Genomic DNA, 17,145 nt, shown 5'->3' with positions numbered 1-17,145 from the left:
ACCAAGCGAAGCCTCAGCACACTTACAGGAATCACTCAATGTCCTCCCATTGAGTGAGTGTGCAGGAGGAGATGGCCTCTCACGTGCCCAAAGGACCCTGCCTTACAGGTGTCTGTGCTCATTTTCCCACGTCAGTAATTCATTTACTTTCTCCACACATAGCATGACCCCTCACCTTCAGTCAGCTGAGTTTTGGGTTAGTTTTTGGTCTGAATAGACCCTTTCTGAATGTTTAAATGTATACATTGTATAAAACTATGTTCGATGCCTAAAATATTTTATTGTAATATAACAAAATGGTCCTATGGTTCATAAACACTTACAGGAATCACTCAATGTCCTCCCATTGAGTGTGTGCAGGAGGAGATGGCCTCTCACGTGCCCGAAGGACCCTGCCTTACAGGTGTCTGTGCTCGTTTTCCCAAGTCAGTAATTCATTTACTTTCTCCACACATAGCATGACCCCTCACCTTCAGTCAGCTGAGTTTTGGGTTAGTTTTTGGTCTGAATAGACCCTTTCTGAATGTTTAAATGTATACATTGTATAAAACTATGTTCGATGCCTAAAATATTTTATTGTAATATAACAAAATGGTCCTATGGTTCATAAAACAAATGCATGAAAAGATCTATATGAATTCTGAAAAATGAATACTAAATAGGAATAAAACAATTTTTTACAAAGTTACTAAAAAGTACCTAGAATGAGTAATTCAGAAATATTGAAGCACTATATATAGTATAAAATTAGATACAATTTATATTTCCAACATTAGGGGAATGGATGATTCTGATGCAGGCATGTATGTATACATAATTACTACATGCTGATATGTAGAATAAAAGGCTTTGCCTCAAATCCTGTTTTAGACAGTTATCCAACTCATGAACTATTTCCTCAAAGAAGACAACACTATTAGCAAGAGAATAACAGTCTAAGGAAATATCTGTGCCTACTTCACTTTACCTAAATAGAGGGCTGAGAAATGTTCATTCTAACCATGATGATCGGGAAAGAAAGCATATGGGTGTATGTGGATATACGTACACTTTTTTAACTATGTGACTCCAAAATATATAATGGAATGTTTTCAAGTATTCAAGTTGGAATGGAGAAATGGAAGCCATCTTCTTAAACTTTGAGTGGTATGCCTAAAATTTGCTGTTTCTCATACACTTTAAAATACAGTGTAGAATTTTGTGAAATACAAGGGTGCATTGGTATGTCACAGAAATCACCCTGCCCTTATGCATCATAATGAAAACATACTCCTTGCTGCTACTGGTTTTTTAATGGATTTTATTAGGAAGAAAATGCTTATTTTATATGCTTAAGAAATGTCCAAAATTGTTTAGTAATGACTATAAAAACTATATAATAATTAATGTGTTTATTACGGCCACAGACAGTAAATAGCAGAAGTAGGACCAAATTCTAGGTCCTTTTGACTATCATTTTGGAGATCATCCTGCTATGCAATCAATATTGACATATTTCCTCATTCATACAATTTAACTCCTAAATATAACTCACAACTTGTTATTTGTTACTTAGCTTGATGGCACCTGGGAGCCACCATTTTCTGATGAATCGTGCAGTCCAGTTTCTTGCGGGAAACCTGAAAGTCCAGAATATGGATTTGTGATTGGCAGTATATTCAGCCTTGGAAGCACGGTGATTTATCAGTGTGAGCCCGGCTATGAATTAGAGGTGAGCAAACAAACCATCTAACCAGAATTCATTTGTTTTTCCAGTCTACTTGGGAACATGTTTAGTATTAGCACTGATTTGTTTCACTGATTTCACTGATGTTGGTCCTAAAATATTCCTTTATACTTTGTTGCCTTTTACACTAATACTTTACAAGAATACTTAAGGTGACTTACAATTCTAAAAAGCAAAATAAGTCTTGAATTAAAAAAAAAAATCAAAGCCACATAAAGGGAGAAGTTAGTATGCCAACCGTAAGACTGACACTAAGCCTGCGTTTCAGCCGTCTGTTGGTCAGACTCTGCCAGCCATCCGTTGGTCAGACTCTGCAACAGGCAGTCCATCTGTCACCCTGGGGAGGTGACCATAGGGATTTAGGTATGCAAAGCTAGGGTTTCCTTAAGCAGTGGGCTCAGACACCTAGACAGGTTCTTGATTGAGATGCCAGGTTTCCACATGGCAGATCTGGCCTGAAAAATCCTCACAGCCGTTCTAACCAAGGACCAGGCTAGGTCTCATGACCACTCCTGGTTTGTAATATTAAAACCCCATCAGCAGCACCTCCGTCTCCCTAATTACTTTGGTAGGAAGGCTGCAATCAGTTTTGATGAAAGCATGGCGATATCATCCAACTTGGAAATTTAAGAAATCTGTCTTACATTACAGAATGGTGTCATCTGGTTTCTCAGGAAACTCTTCCTCCCTGTTCTTATTGTTGTCGTGGTATTTAAGTGTAGGTTTTGCAGAACTATTCATTGCCAGTGGTCTGTTACATTTGTATAGTGCATTCCATTTTCTGACCACACAATCGAAGAATTGTCATAAGATAGGTCCATGAACACTGGAACTGAGCTTATACGGATGGATCTTGTTCAAATTCTTCAAAAGATTGGAAAATTATAAGAAAGAAAACATAATAATAATGTAACAGTTGGTTGCAATTGGAAAGTTGTTTTTGAAACCCAGTTGTTCATGGAGAGTATTCATTTTGCAATTTGTTAAGGAAAAAGGTAGTATAAGATTTAAACAAATATGTAGAAAACTAGTGGGTCATTAAATTTGAGGAAGTAGGTAATTTGGGGGAATGCCCTGGTGTTACCTGCAAGATTGAAAGAGGTGCTGTAGCAATTGTTCTCACTCCATGTTACATGTTAGAATTACCTGAGAAACATTTTTAAAAATACATTAATATCCAGGTACTTGCAGAAATAACTGATTCCAGGTCTGGGACAAGAAGTGTAAAAGATTCGCTTAGAAAATCTTGTCACATGAGACAGGAAAGAACCTATCAAAGGTATTATTATATTTTTAACAAGGGACTTGGCCCGGCCACAGTGGCTCAGTTTACAGAAACTGAGAAGCCACCTGAACAAGGCTCCCACAGCAAAAAGGACACCATTTTAGCATCAATAGGGCAGTAACTTCAATGGACTGGAACACATCAAATGTGTCGTGACTAATACCAGACCTACGAAAATGCTAAAAAAATGTATTGGTAATGAACAAACTCATTATTTTGAAAACAGACAACAAAAAAGGAAGAATGTTTTTCCATGCTACCCAGACTGCTAAATCACCAAATAGTAAGTAGATGAAGGGAAAGTTCCCCTTTAGATAAGTATTCCAGGTAACAAATTATAGAATATAAATCCCAGAATTTGCAACTCATGCCAATTAATGGATTTAGGCCATTATCATCAAAGCTGTTCGTATTAGGGAAAAAAATAGAGGCAGCCAGACATTATGTGCCTCATGCTTGTATAGACACGCCATTATGTTTCTTAAGGTGTGGTTCAAGAGCCACTTGAGAGTCATCTGGGAAGTTGGAAAAAGGAGTGGATATTCATAGGACAAGGCCTTCTAAACCAAATAAGACCTGGGGATTTTTTTAATATATATATATTTTTTATTTTAGAGAGGAAGGGAGAGAGCAAGAAACATCAATGATGAGAGAGAATCATTGATTGGCTGCTCCTGCACACCCCACACTGAGGATCAAGCCCACCCCCTGGGAATCAAACTGTAACCTCCTGGATCCTAGGTCGACCCTCAACCATTGAGCCACGCTGGCCAAGTGGGATTTGTAATTTTAACAAGTAACCTATATACCAAAGGCCAGTAGAAGGGAAAGTGGTTAAGAATAGGGACTTGGCCCAGCTGCAGTGGCTCCATGGTTGAGTGTCGACCTATGAACCAGGAAGTCACAGTTCGATTTCTAGTCAGGGCATGTGCTTAAGTTGTGGGTTTAATCCCCAGTGTGGGGTGTGCAGGAGGCAGCCAGTCAATGATTCTCTGTCATTATTGATGTTTCTATCTTTCTCTCCCTCTCCCTTCTCTGAAATCAATTAAAAAAAAAAATAGGGATTTGGTCCTGGAAGACCTCTGTTACAGGTCTTCACTCTTGCTGGATGAAAGTGCTGGGAACCAACCGAACCTCTCTGAGCCTCTATTTCATCCTGTCTATGGTAGAAATGCAATAACCACTTTTGCAAAGTTACTGCAAGGGCTGGAGATAAAAGAAATAAAGTGGTGAGCATGGCCCTTTGTGCCTTGTCTGAGTTCGTTAAGGGTACTTATTATTATTACTTCCTGTATTGGTGTTATTACCAAAACCAGACAAAGCAATTGGGACAACTGATGTTAAATTATTTGACTATGTAAATAAGTTGTCATTTAGATGTAAGGTACACAACTCTTTGGAACTATCTAAACCTCAAAACTTTTATTATGCATCCAATCTTCTTGAAATACTGGATAATAAATGAAAATACAGAACTCAAAAATGGGGTAGTTATGTTATAAAACCATTGCTAGTAAGCAATAAAGTGGTTGCTTTGATTCTAAAACTTAATATAACTAACCTAATTGTTGATTAAGCAGGTACAATAAAAATTTAATGCTCATCTAGATCTAAAATTCCATCTACATTCATCAAAAGCAAGATATGAACAGAAACAGAGAGAGAAAGGAAAGAAGGAACAGTGTGATAAAATTTGCAGCCTACTGAGGAGGGAATCAGCAGATGGTGTTTGATTTTTTTACATCAATAGTTACAGAAAATAGATTTGAGTTTTTACTGGCATAAAAATCATCTTAGTCAAAACAGAATATCATTATTCAAATCATTAGAGGAAAGAGAACAAGGAAAAATATTACTGAGAACAATACTAAACTATTAATTAAAATTAACTACTTGAGAATAGTCTGCTCTGGAAGAGCCCACATCAGTGGGGAGTTAACTGGCTTTTATGACTTGGCATATACTGCCTCAAAATTAATTTAAAAAAATAATTCACAAGTTAGAATAGTATATTTCCCTGTGCATACGTAAGTACATAAGCCTAGAAAAAGTATAGCCAATATTAATGGTGTTTATCTCTGGATGAAGAATCCTGGAAAACCTTCTATTTTTCTTGTATGTTCCAAACCTTCTATAATGAACACGTATTGGTTTTTCAATAAGAAGAAAATAATGAATACATCATTTAGGAAACATTTAATTTTATAGAATGAATTCTTTTCTTGGAAAATCAGGACAGTGTCATTACATCAAAGTCGATGGAATTTTAACAGGTAAAGATGTGTCAGTAATTAATCTGAAAGCTTAGAGAAAATATTTTGAATAGATAAATAAGGGTGAAAGGTATCAGTGAATCCAGATAAAAACCAAAGTAGAGGTGATAGGTTCTTTACAGACACCTTGCTAATGTAGGACACAATTTTAAGACAATGAGATATCCAAAGGACTATGAGCAATGAAAAAGCATGTGACAGAATTCATATGCTGAAGTTCATATATTCGACTTAGAGTCAAACCCCTTAATACATTACTTAGAACCTGATCTTTTTTTTAACTCATAATGTTTCAGAATTTTATTTACTGTATCTTGTTTATTATTCCAGAGATTAGGAATTTAAAGCATGAAAAGAATTATCATTAGAAACATTGATGATTACCATCCTATATAATAAAAGCCTAATATGCAAATAGACCAAAGGGTGAAAAGACTGGCGGAATGACTGGTCACTGTGACATGCACTTACCACCAGGGGGCAGATGCTCAACACAGGAGCTGCCCCCTGGTGGTCAGTGCTCTCCCACAGGGGGAGTGCCACTCAGCCAGAAGCTGGGCTCATGGCTGGTAAGTGCATCGGCAGTGGCAGGAGCCTCTTCTGCCTCTGTGGCAGCAGCAACGCTAAGGAGCAACGGGTCCTGGACTGTGAGAAGGGGCAGGCTGGGCTGAGGGACACCCCTACCCAGTACATGAATTTCATGCACCGGACCTCTAGTCCTATATAATAAAAGGCTAATATGCAAATCAACCAAACAGTGGAAAAACCGGTCACTATGACATGCACTGACCACCAGGGGGCAGATGCTCAATGTAGGAGCTCATGACTGGCAAGCGCAGTTGTGGCAGGAGCCTCTCCCAGACTGTGAGAGGGCACAGGAGGGCTGAGGGACCCTTGCCCCTGAGTGCAGGAATTTCATGCACTGGGCCTCTAGTAAAAGATAAATAAGAAAGAAGAAGCAAAGACTAATAAAAATTGTAACAGAAATCAAAGAATAATGATATATAAGCCTATTATAGCTATAGGGGGCAAACAGTCTGTATATTCCCTAAGGGAAATAGGATATTGAAAATATACAAAAAGTATATTTAACATAATAATTATAAATAATTTTTCAAGTAAATTATATTCATTTTACTCTATTTCACAAGGCAGGAAAGTAAATTTTGGAAAGCTTTTACCCAAAGTATTTTTAAAAATTTTATTTTTTGTTAATCCTCACCAAGGATATTTTTCTGATTTTTAGGAAGAGTGGAAGAGAGAGGGAAACGTAAGAGAAATCTATCAATTGGTTGCCTCCTGCATGATCCCTGATTAGGGCCTGGGCTGGGGAGGAGCCTGCAACCAAGGTACATGCCCTTGACTGGAATTGAACCTGGGACCCTTCAGTCTGCAGGCCGACACTCTATCCACTAAGCAAACCAGCTAAGGCGAAAATATTTAAAATTGTAAATGCTTGTGCCCTTATTAGGGTAAACTTATATAGGATAAATTGTTGAAAAATTCAGTCCTCGTACCAATAAGGTATCTTGGCATGTGTCATGTTCAAAAATACAAAAACAACAACAACAACAACACACAATTTCATTCTTTGCTGTACCACTCAAGTATTTTCAAAATAATTTTAAAATATACTAAGCAAATATACCTCCTTGACGCTTCAAACACATTCTTCAGTCTTTACTATTGGTTATAACTAGTCGTCATTTAAATAGAAAGTGAAACAAAGCTTGCACCTTAATTACACTAGTCAGCCAGGATATGAATTTTGAAGTAATTTGATGAAAACATTTTAACAACTCTAAATCTACCTCTTAAACTAGGTCTACTTAATGAATTTATTAAGCATTTCAATGCCGAGATAGTCAAGGTCACAGCTATGCTTACTTTGCATTCCCCTATTATCTTTCCATTGTACAGTTATGACCATGTTGATGACGTTTTTTCATTGATTCACAGGGGAACATTGAACGTTTCTGTCAGGAGAACAGACAGTGGAGTGGAGAGGTAGCAACGTGCAAAAGTAAGTCAAATGGCACTTAGAGTCCCAAAACTGATACAGGAGATACAGAATAACAATGAGACAACAATGTCTTTACAAAGCAGTTTTGTAATTTAAAAAATTGACCTCGGACTTTTGCTGAAGGACAACAAATCAATAAAAGGGTCAAAAACTATAGTTGATGCCCTGACCGGTTTGGCTCAGTGGATAGAGCGTCGACCTGTGGACTGAAGGGTCCCAGGTTCGATTCTGGTCAAGGGCATGTACCTGGGTTGCGGGCACATCCCCAGTGGGCCGTGTGCAGGAGGCAGCTGATCAATGTTTCTCTCTCATCGATGTTTCTAACGCTCGAGCCCTCTCTCTTCCTCTCTGTAAAAAATCAATAAAATATATCTTTTTTAAAAATAAAGAAACAAAAAAAACTATAGTTGAGATCATTGATTATGTTGGAATAGAGCACAAGATGACTAACTCTGGAATAGTTAATTATTGAATTTATTTGCATTTTGTGTTTTCCCCCCAGATAATTATAAATTAGAAAGCTTAGATCTGTCGGTGTTTGGTGACAGTACTCACCAATGTTGACATCTTCCTAAAGTGATGTTGGCACATATGTTAAATAATCAAATATTCACATTTTTCATGGAATTTTACATTAACTCATTTTATGGGAAGAGTCAAGTGTATTTAGCAACAAAGACCCATATGATTCCTCTGCCAAAAGGCAGTGTATTTAGATACAATAATTACAAATCAATCAATGTGAAAAGCTTTTAAATATTTTTTCTCTTAACAATCCTGGTGGAGTCATCAAATTTTCACACTGGAAGGGGCCTCTTAACCAATCTAGTCTAAGCAACCTTTCAGGTGATCTAGCTTAACTAGGCTGGACTACATCAATATGAGTAAATTTATTCATCTTGCTCAATGAGTACATGGGGCTAGGAGAGGTGAAGCGACCTGCCCAGTGTCATAAATTAATTTGGTGGCAGAGCTGTGACTGGAACTTGAGGTACTTAAATCTTTGTTCACTGTCATTTCAAACATATCTTCTGGGGTAGATTAATCAATTGATTTCATGTATATATAAATCTTAAGTCTTTTAGGAAATATTATAGCTGAAATTCAGTAGAGGTTATATGATTTTTTTGTTCTGAAAAAGCTATATAAATATTATATAGAAAAATATTTTTTTAAATATTGAGTAACATCTCAATCACAGAATGGCATTTTTGTCTCAACTGTTTATGATCAAAAAGTGTGTGCATGTATGAGGGAGGGGAATAGGCAGTGGGAAGGAAATGGGTATGCCTGCATAGGAAATGTGAAGAAGTTGTTTCAGTTTGCAGCAGGTTTAAGTCAAACTACAATGACAATGGTTAGTTTAGTTTCTCTCTCTGAAATGCAAGATAATGATAAAAAGCTCTACTTGAATCCTATTTTTTTCTGTTTTTCGTCTTTCTAACTATCAAATCAGATTATACAAGTTATTTGCAAAAAAAATGGCAGAAATAGCAAAAAGGAAATAATAGTTTTAATCCCACCACTCATGCTGGGGCTGACCAGCAGACCCTGTGTGATGGATGAATGATTACTCTGACACATGGTTCTGTGAAAGAGAGGGCTAAGGGACTGTCTGGCTAGAGAAACCAGATAGCCCCTTTCACCTGTCTCCTTAGGCTTTTATTGTATCAACAGCTTGAACTAATATTAACTATTAGTTACTATCAGTAGGGTAAGCATCCTTGAGAAGACATATGCAGTGTCCTTTAGGCAAAGATGTCTAAAGACTAAACATAAAGATTCCAGTAAACACCCAGGGGCTCAGACTTGTTTGAAAAGTCAAGGCAGGGTGGTTGTCTTCAGCCAACTCCCCCTAGAGGTCCCAACCTTTCACAGTTTCCTCCTTACAGATTTTCCAACCAAGTCCCCTGTTCCCCACACACTCAAGGTTAAAAACTATTGTTATTTTGATATGCTGTATTGTGTGCTTTTTCCCTAGGCATATAAAAAACACTAATATTTTTTGGAGGAAATAGTGCTCATACTGAGCATCCCAATTTGAAAGATCCTCATATAATATTTATTAAATTATTAAATAGATTGATATCTGTAGCCATCAGATTTCAGGGAAGCCTGTTCAAGTGCATAGGATACCCTAGACCAGTGGTCGGCAAACTGCAGCTCGGCCAACTGCGGCTTGCGAGCCACATGTGGCTTTTTGGCCCCTTGATTGTGGCTCTTCCACAAAATACCGACTTCTGCACATGGGCCACGAAGTTTCAATCGCACTGTACGTGCACACCCGCACGTGGTATTTTGTGGAAGAGACACCCTCAAGGGGCCAAAGAGCCGCATGTGGCTCGTGAGCTGCAGTTTGCCAACCACTGCCCTAGACGGTGCTCTTCAAAGAGTGGCCCATGGGACCAACAGCATCAGTAGTACCTGGGATCTTGCTAGAAATACAGACTCTCAGGCCACACCCCAATCCCACTGAATCACAGTTAGCATTTGAATGAGATCCCTAGGTGATTCCTGTGCACATTGCAATTTGAAAAGCAGTGACTTGGACCTGTGGTTATTAGCCTTCTGCACATTGAAATATTCTGGGAACTTTGGAGAATCCTTTGCCCAGTCTGCATCCTGTACCATTTAGGTCAGAGTCTCAGAGGGTAGGATCCAATATCAGTATGTTTTTGAAGCTTCCTAGTGATGCTAGGGTACTGACCTAGTTCAAGTTCATGGTCCAAGTACTAACCAGGCTGAAAGAAGCCCAAAGAAGTCAGTTAGCATCTATATAATCAGTGGCTCTTAATTCTGAATCAGCATGAGAATTGTTTGGGGAACTTTTTAAGAAATATCAAAAGCAAGACCACAACAGAGATTCCGATTCATTTGGTCTGGGACAGGCCCCTCGGCATAAAGCTTCCCCAGGACCCCTGTGTGCAGCCCAAATTGAGATACACCGGTCTAGACCACTTCCTCTACCTTCACCAAGATCATCAGATTAAGACTCAATCCCATTTCTTAAGACTCTAGAAAGAATGATCCTGCTATCCTCCTAGCACATTCCTGCAAAGCCATGCTTTGTAACTGTACTAAAACTAACCATCCGCTTGTGGAGTCTATATCCTTAGAAGCCATATAAAATGCTCCTTATCTGAATTTTTGGTCAGGCTCATGATTCCTTGTGCTTTATACTTTCCTATTACATTTTACCTTCTAATAATTTTTATCTTTTATCTCTCTTTAGAAGCAGTGTGATCTTGGTCAAATTATTTCACCTCTCTGAATCTCACTTTTCTTCAACTGTGAAATGACATCATCTCAGAGTTGTCACTAAGGGTGTAAATGTAGCCAACAAACAAACAAAAAGGACACTCAGTTACTTTTAAACTTCAGATTTAAAATGCCTTTTAATATAAATATGTCCCATGCAATATTTGAGGCATGCTTATTCTAAAAATTTATTTGTTGTTTATCTGATATTCAAATTTAACTTGACAGTCTGTATTTTATTTCTAGTTGTAAGAAACACGTTTGATAATGTCTGGAAAGCTCTTGGCCGTGGAAACAACTTAATAAATGAGAATTCCTTCACTCATCCACACCCCCAGCCAGCATTATACATAACTACAGCTAGAGTCAATGGGGCAAAATAGCAATCTTTAATTGCCTGCATGTATTAATATAAAACTTATGCATGCTGGGGTATTTGCTTTTTCAATGCCCCTGTCAATGTGCCTCACACCTGAGTAGGCTATAACATTTTATATGGTGCATTGGGTACCTTTAGCAATTATAGCAAAAGAAGGAAAGAGAATTGGGAGACGCATTTGATCTGAAGCTTTTCTTTTTTCTTTTTAGAGATCAGTTGTGAAGCTCCAATTGAGTTCCTGAACGGGAAAGCTGAGGTGGAAAATACCACCATTGGCCCCAGAGTGGTGTATTCCTGCAACAGAGGCTACAGTCTGGAAGGGTCGCCCGAGGTCTATTGCACTGAAAATGGAAGCTGGAGCCACCCAGTTCCTCACTGCAAACGTGTGTGTTGACTTATGATTGGAAAGGTTTTAATCAGATTCGGTTTCTCGATGAGTTCCCGAAATGTCTAAATCATAGTGGGAACTCTGTGATAAGAGAGATTGGCCCAGAGAAAGCAATCTGTGCATACCCAAGCCACATACCCTGCAGTGTCTTAAAACCTGCTTGTGTTTTCTAACATGTCTCCTCTACAAAGCAGCTTTTATCAGGTTCCTTGACTGGTTATAAGTGTAAGGCACTAAGAGAAAAATGCAACTTAATGAAAAAGATTTGACAGAAATGTATGTATAGTGAATTTGGTTGAGGATGTGAAAGGGGTGAAGAAAGAAAATCTGCTAAATGTGGAATATGAATAAAGTGTATATAAGCATCTAATAAAAGAGAAATATGCAAATTGCCCATACCTCCACAACATTCACAAGCCACGCCCATAAGCCACGCCCATAAGCCATGCCCATAAGCCAATCAGAGCGACTATATGCAAATTAACCCAACCAAAATGGCGGCCGGCAGCCACGGAGCTGGAGCAAGCAGGAGGCTTGGTTGCCCCGGTGATGGAGGAAGGCAAGCTTCCCACCTGCCCTGGCCAGCTGTGACCTCCGCTCAAAGCAACAAAGTTTCAATTATAGAAGATAAATAATTCCTGCAAACAGCCATCAGCCACTCACCCAGACTGGCCAGGCACCCCAGTGGGGACCCCCTACCCTGAAGAGGCTGTGGCTAGCCTGCAAACAGCCATCCAGCCCTCACTCAGGCTGGCCATGCATCCCAGCGGGGACCCCCACCCTGAAGGGGCTGTGGCCTTCCTGCAAACAACCATCAGCCCCTTACCCTGGCTGATCAGGCACCCCAGCGGGGACCCCCACCTGAAGGGGCTGTGGCAAGCCTGCAAACAGCCATCAGCCACTCACCCAGGCTGGCCAGGCATCCCAGCAGGACACTCCTCCCTGAAAGAGGTGTGGCCAGTCTGAAAACAGCCCTCAGCACACAAATAAACAGAAAATGCAGAAGTATATTAATAATAATAATAATAATAATAACCCTATATAATAAAAGGCTAATATGCAAATTGACTGAACGGTGGAACAGCTGGTCGCTATGATGCACACTGACCACCAGGGGGCAGACACTCAATGCAGAAGCTGCCCCCTGGTGGTCATTGTGCTCCCACCAGGCTGGTGGCTCTGCTCAGCCACAAGCCAGGCTGATGGCTGCCAGTACAGCAGTGGTGGTGGGAGCCTCTCCCGCCTCCTCAGCAGTGCTAAAGATGTCTGACTGCAGTTTAGGCCTGCTCCCTGCTGGCAAGTGGACATCCCCCAAGGGCTCCCGGGCTGCCAGAGGGATGTCTGACTGCCATCTTAGGCCCAATCCCCCAGGTAGCAAGCCTAAGCCAGCAGTGGTCATCCTCTAAGGGGTCCCAGACTGTGAGAGGGCACAAGCCTGGCTGAGGGACCACCCCAAGTGCACAAATTTTTGTGCACCAGGACTCTAGTTAGCACATAAAGATTATATATATAAAAGGCTAAGTGACCATCTGGCCTCTAGGTATGACTCACACTGACCACCAGGGGTCAGATGCCCAATGCAGGAGCTGCCAAATGACAGCAACTTTGCAGAGTGCCCTCTCTCACTCCGGGACTCCTTGGGGGATGTTGGAGAGCCGGTTTCAGCCTGATCCCCACAGGCCAGGCTGAGGGACCACACCAATTGGAGGGACCCTGCTCACTCCGCAGATGCCCTGTGAGCCACGGTGCTGCCCCAGGTGTGGCTGGCTGGCTGGGAAGGGACCCTGGGAGGTTGGCTCCAGGGCATGTCTGGCCGGTCTCGCCCAGTCCCACCCCACTGACCACCTTCTAATTAATTCCCTTTCAATGTACACAAATCTGTGCACCCGGCCACTAGTTAGTTATAACCACTGGAATGAAAACAATATTCATGAGCAAGGTATAAATTGAGAGAGTTCTGGTTAAAGTGCTGTAATACAGTGACTGAGCCTTTAAGATTCATCTGGCAATTACCTCCCTCACAAAGACTTCCTTTGTGCCCATGGAGGGAAAAGAAAGCACTGAAATGGCTTGAAATATGCGTTGATATGTGTGTCACACATTTGCAGTAGGAAATTGTTCCACTATCATTTCCCATTTTTCCTGTAGACCTGGAAAAATGAATCAATTTTTGTCAATAAGCCTTGCAAACTCTACAGTTTCCATTCTGATACCATTAATAGCAAGGTCTAAAGTCAGATTCATTCACTTCGATGTGTCTGATGACCCTCTGGTTCATCCTTCTGAAGGATGTTCAGTAAAAGGATGTAGAGTGACCATGAGAAGCATTTACTCTATGCCTTAATATTCTCCAGATAGTAAGAGAATGTTTGGTGCACTCCTTGCTTTCTAGCATGCCTTTGTTTCCCCAGGGCGGGTCAGAACCAGTCTAAAAAATGTTGTGGGCCATAATCAAACACTATTTAACTTGCCCTCTTAGAGGTGTGGGGCCATGTGTTAGTAGTTGAATACTTGGTGTTTTCAGATCTTATCTAAATAATTTATTCTCTCAAATAATTTCATGGGAATGCCAAATGAGTCTGTGTCTACTGTTTGAAGCTCTATATTTTTAAGCCTTTTAGAGGGCTCATCCTGCGCCTTCAAAGAAATAAATTAAGAAAAGAGGGGAAATAGCAGTAAGCATTTTCTTTTCTTTTTAACAGCAAACCCATGCCCTGTCCCTTTTGTCATTCCTGAGAACGCTCTGCTCTCTGAAAAGGAGTTTTACGTGGACCAGAATGTGTCCATCAAGTGTAGAGAAGGCTTCCTGCTCCAGGGCCAGGCCGTCATTACCTGCAACCCTGACGAGACGTGGACACAGACAAGTGCCAAGTGTGAAAGTAAGTGGACAGGTGGAGTCCAGTTAAATACATTGGTTCAGGATGTTTTCTCATCTTTGTGAGACTATTTTTAATCAAGTAACTTGGTTGTAGATATTTAGGTCTCTGTCTAATCAGCTTCTTATTGGTAGTTTTAAAAATTCTTTTAAAAGACCTTTGAATTCCAAACATTGAAAGAAAAGTTTCCAGAACTAGGCTAAAACCTACCTGACTAGGATCCACTGCAGATTTTTGAAATGTGCTCTTCTAAGATTAAATCTTCTATTGTTAAATCTAAAACACAATTTCTCTCCACATCGTCAGAGTTCCCAAACTATCCCTTAATCAGCTCTGAATGCTTTGCAGTACAAACATTATTCCACCGTGGTTCTCAAGCTTGAGCCTGCATGAGAACCACCTAGAAGGTTTCTTAAAAACCTTGCTGTTCCCCTGCCCCTCAGAGGCCTAGAGTTTCTGACCTAGTAGGTCTGGGATGAGGCCTGAAATTTGCATTTCTAGCAAGTTCCCGGGTGGTACTGATGGTGATACTGCCAGTGCCGTAACCACAATTTGAGAATCTCTGGGCGGGCACCCCCTTGATATGTAATAGGCCGTCTGGTAGCACCTCCTGCTGCCTCATGATAATTCTTGACACTTTCTACACTTAAAACATCCCCCCTGCCCAACATCCTGCCCTCCAGCCTTCCTTGTACTCCAAGGTACTCCCTCTATAGCAATCAATGAACAACTATTTATTGAATCTACCCAGATGCAAGGCAGTGGGCTACATGATACAGGAATCGATTATGCCTGCAATGGTCTCCATCTTCAGGACACTTGCACTCCAGTTAGTGAGATAAGAAATGTGTGTATGAGGGCCTCAAGAATCTGGAACCAGAGAAGAGCTTGACTTGAATTCTATCCTCAAAACTTTCTAACTCTAAGCTTATGCTAGTACCCTAACTTCCCTGAACATTTGGGCTCTTATGTAAAGTGAATAGTACCAATACCTATCTTATATACTAGTTTCGAAGGATCAGTGAACTGATATACATTAGCAATATCTCCTTATACCAATAACCCAAGTCCTTGAACTTTCAACTGGCAGCCCTATTGCAGCATTAGCATGTTTACGTTACCCCAGGAAACTGTGTATTGCAGGCGGCCTCCTCCTGCCCACATATCCTCACATTGATCTTGGCTCCTTGAGTCTTACCACTCAGGGCACTGAAAGAACTAGCGGGAAAGACCTGCGCATGTTACCCATGCTCCTTCAGTGTATGCTCAATTGTTCCTCAGTGTTCTTGAGAGGACCAGGGGTGACTTGGAGAGAAGGAGACCATTCCCACTATTGTTTGTTATCCTCAATCTCTCTTTTGTACTTTCTATTAGACTGGAAGTCTTTGGCTTAGAACGAAATATCTTGCCTGAAGAGCCTGAACAGCCACTTTCCTCATTCTTTTTTTTTTTTTTTACAGTTCACTAAAATTATAAGATATTTTTATTGGATTGTTTGTTTTCTTATTGATTTATTTTAGAGTTCTTTATATATTCTTTTTTTTCTTTTTTTAAATTTCTTTATTGATTAAGGTATTTTTCCTCCTCCTGTTACATATTCTTACAAATCAGGGATTAAAATTTAATGTGCATGAGAATCACCCAGGGAGAGTATGTAAATGCAGGCTCCTATCCTGAAATTTGCATTTTTTAATAAAGAGCCAAGATGATTCCCCTATAGGGGATCTGAAATTCATGCTTGATAACCACTTGTATAAACCACCCATCATCTCTCCATGATCGTGCAACATGCTGCTCCCCAGCCTGGAAGCTCTTTCCCCCTGACCCACTCGAGCTGTGTAGCCACATCCAAAAACCACTCTCGCTATGAATTACACCCTGACAATCCTAAGCGCAGTTACATTCCAATCAGTAATAGTAATTTATATTACATTACTAATTTATATCCCATTTCACTAATTCAATTTAGTTACTCTTTTTTTTTTCCTAAAGCACAGCATCCAGGGCTCTACTTCTGCTCTTTCTAAGTTGTATTGCAGTATTCTTTGTCATTCTGTATTTTCTGAGATAAGGGACAGCATTATCATCATTTATTTTTTCCAGTTTCTAATACACAGTAGGTATTAATACATATTTGGTATCCTACTTATTAAATTAATATTTGTGCCCACCTTGGAAGAAAAGAAAATTTTAAAGGATGATATACATTGAACATCCCCTCTGAAAAGTTTTGAATTGTATCCTGACCACTAAGTGACCTTTAAACTTTTTTTTTGTTGTTGTTGTTGTTGATCCTCACCTGAGGATATTTTTTTATTGATTTTTAGAGAGAGTGGAAAGGAGGGGGAAAGACAGAGAGAAACATCCATGTGAGAGAGACACATCAATTGGTTGCCTCCTTCATGGGCTCCCGACCAGGGCCAGGTACGTGCCCTTGACTGGAATTGAAACCGGGACCTTTCAGTCAGCGGGCTGTCACTCCATCCACTGAGCCAAACTGACTAGGGCAGTGGTCGGCAAACTCAGTCAACAGAGCCAAATATCAACAGTACAACGATTGAAATTTCTTTTGAGAGCCAATTTTTTTAAACTTAAACTATATAGGTAAGTACATGGTTATTAACTTAATTAGGGTGCTTCTAAGCTGGCCTTTGCTAAAAATGCCCTCAATCTGATTGAGGTACATTCGCTGAGGTCGACCCCTTCCAACTCTCCCATCTACACTTGTCTATCTGAAACAAGTATACAAGACGAGTGTGAATGGGAGAGTTGGAAGGGGTTGACCTCAGCAAGTGTATCTCAAAACAATGTACCTCCCCCGCGCTGCGTATCCCGCAGCCCGCCTGTGCCACGTCTCCTGTCGCCTGACCGACTGTCACCTGACCGGCTAATTCAAAAGTTTTCAGAGGGGATATTCAATGTATATCATCCTTTTAA

At 40.2% G+C, this 17,145-nt stretch overlaps 1 protein-coding gene across 1 annotated transcript in view; it reads left to right on the top strand.

Annotated features, from left to right (window-relative positions):
• The window catches only part of SVEP1 (sushi, von Willebrand factor type A, EGF and pentraxin domain containing 1), a 153,843-nt gene that overhangs the window by 124,875 nt on the left and 11,823 nt on the right, over nt 1-17,145 (top strand). Inside the window, exons 41-44 of the mRNA XM_006771225.2 lie at nt 1,556-1,711; nt 7,244-7,307; nt 11,154-11,327; nt 14,035-14,211. Of these exons, the coding sequence (XP_006771288.1) occupies nt 1,556-1,711; nt 7,244-7,307; nt 11,154-11,327; nt 14,035-14,211 (571 nt within the window). The remainder of the gene's footprint in view (nt 1-1,555; nt 1,712-7,243; nt 7,308-11,153; nt 11,328-14,034; nt 14,212-17,145) is intronic.

Source organism: Myotis davidii, unplaced genomic scaffold, assembly GCF_000327345.1.
Source record: "Myotis davidii unplaced genomic scaffold, ASM32734v1 scaffold64, whole genome shotgun sequence".
NCBI classification, from domain to species: Eukaryota; Metazoa; Chordata; class Mammalia; order Chiroptera; family Vespertilionidae; genus Myotis; species Myotis davidii.
The sequence above is the reverse complement of the archived record's forward strand: the minus strand, read 5'-3'. Positions and strand labels throughout refer to the sequence as shown.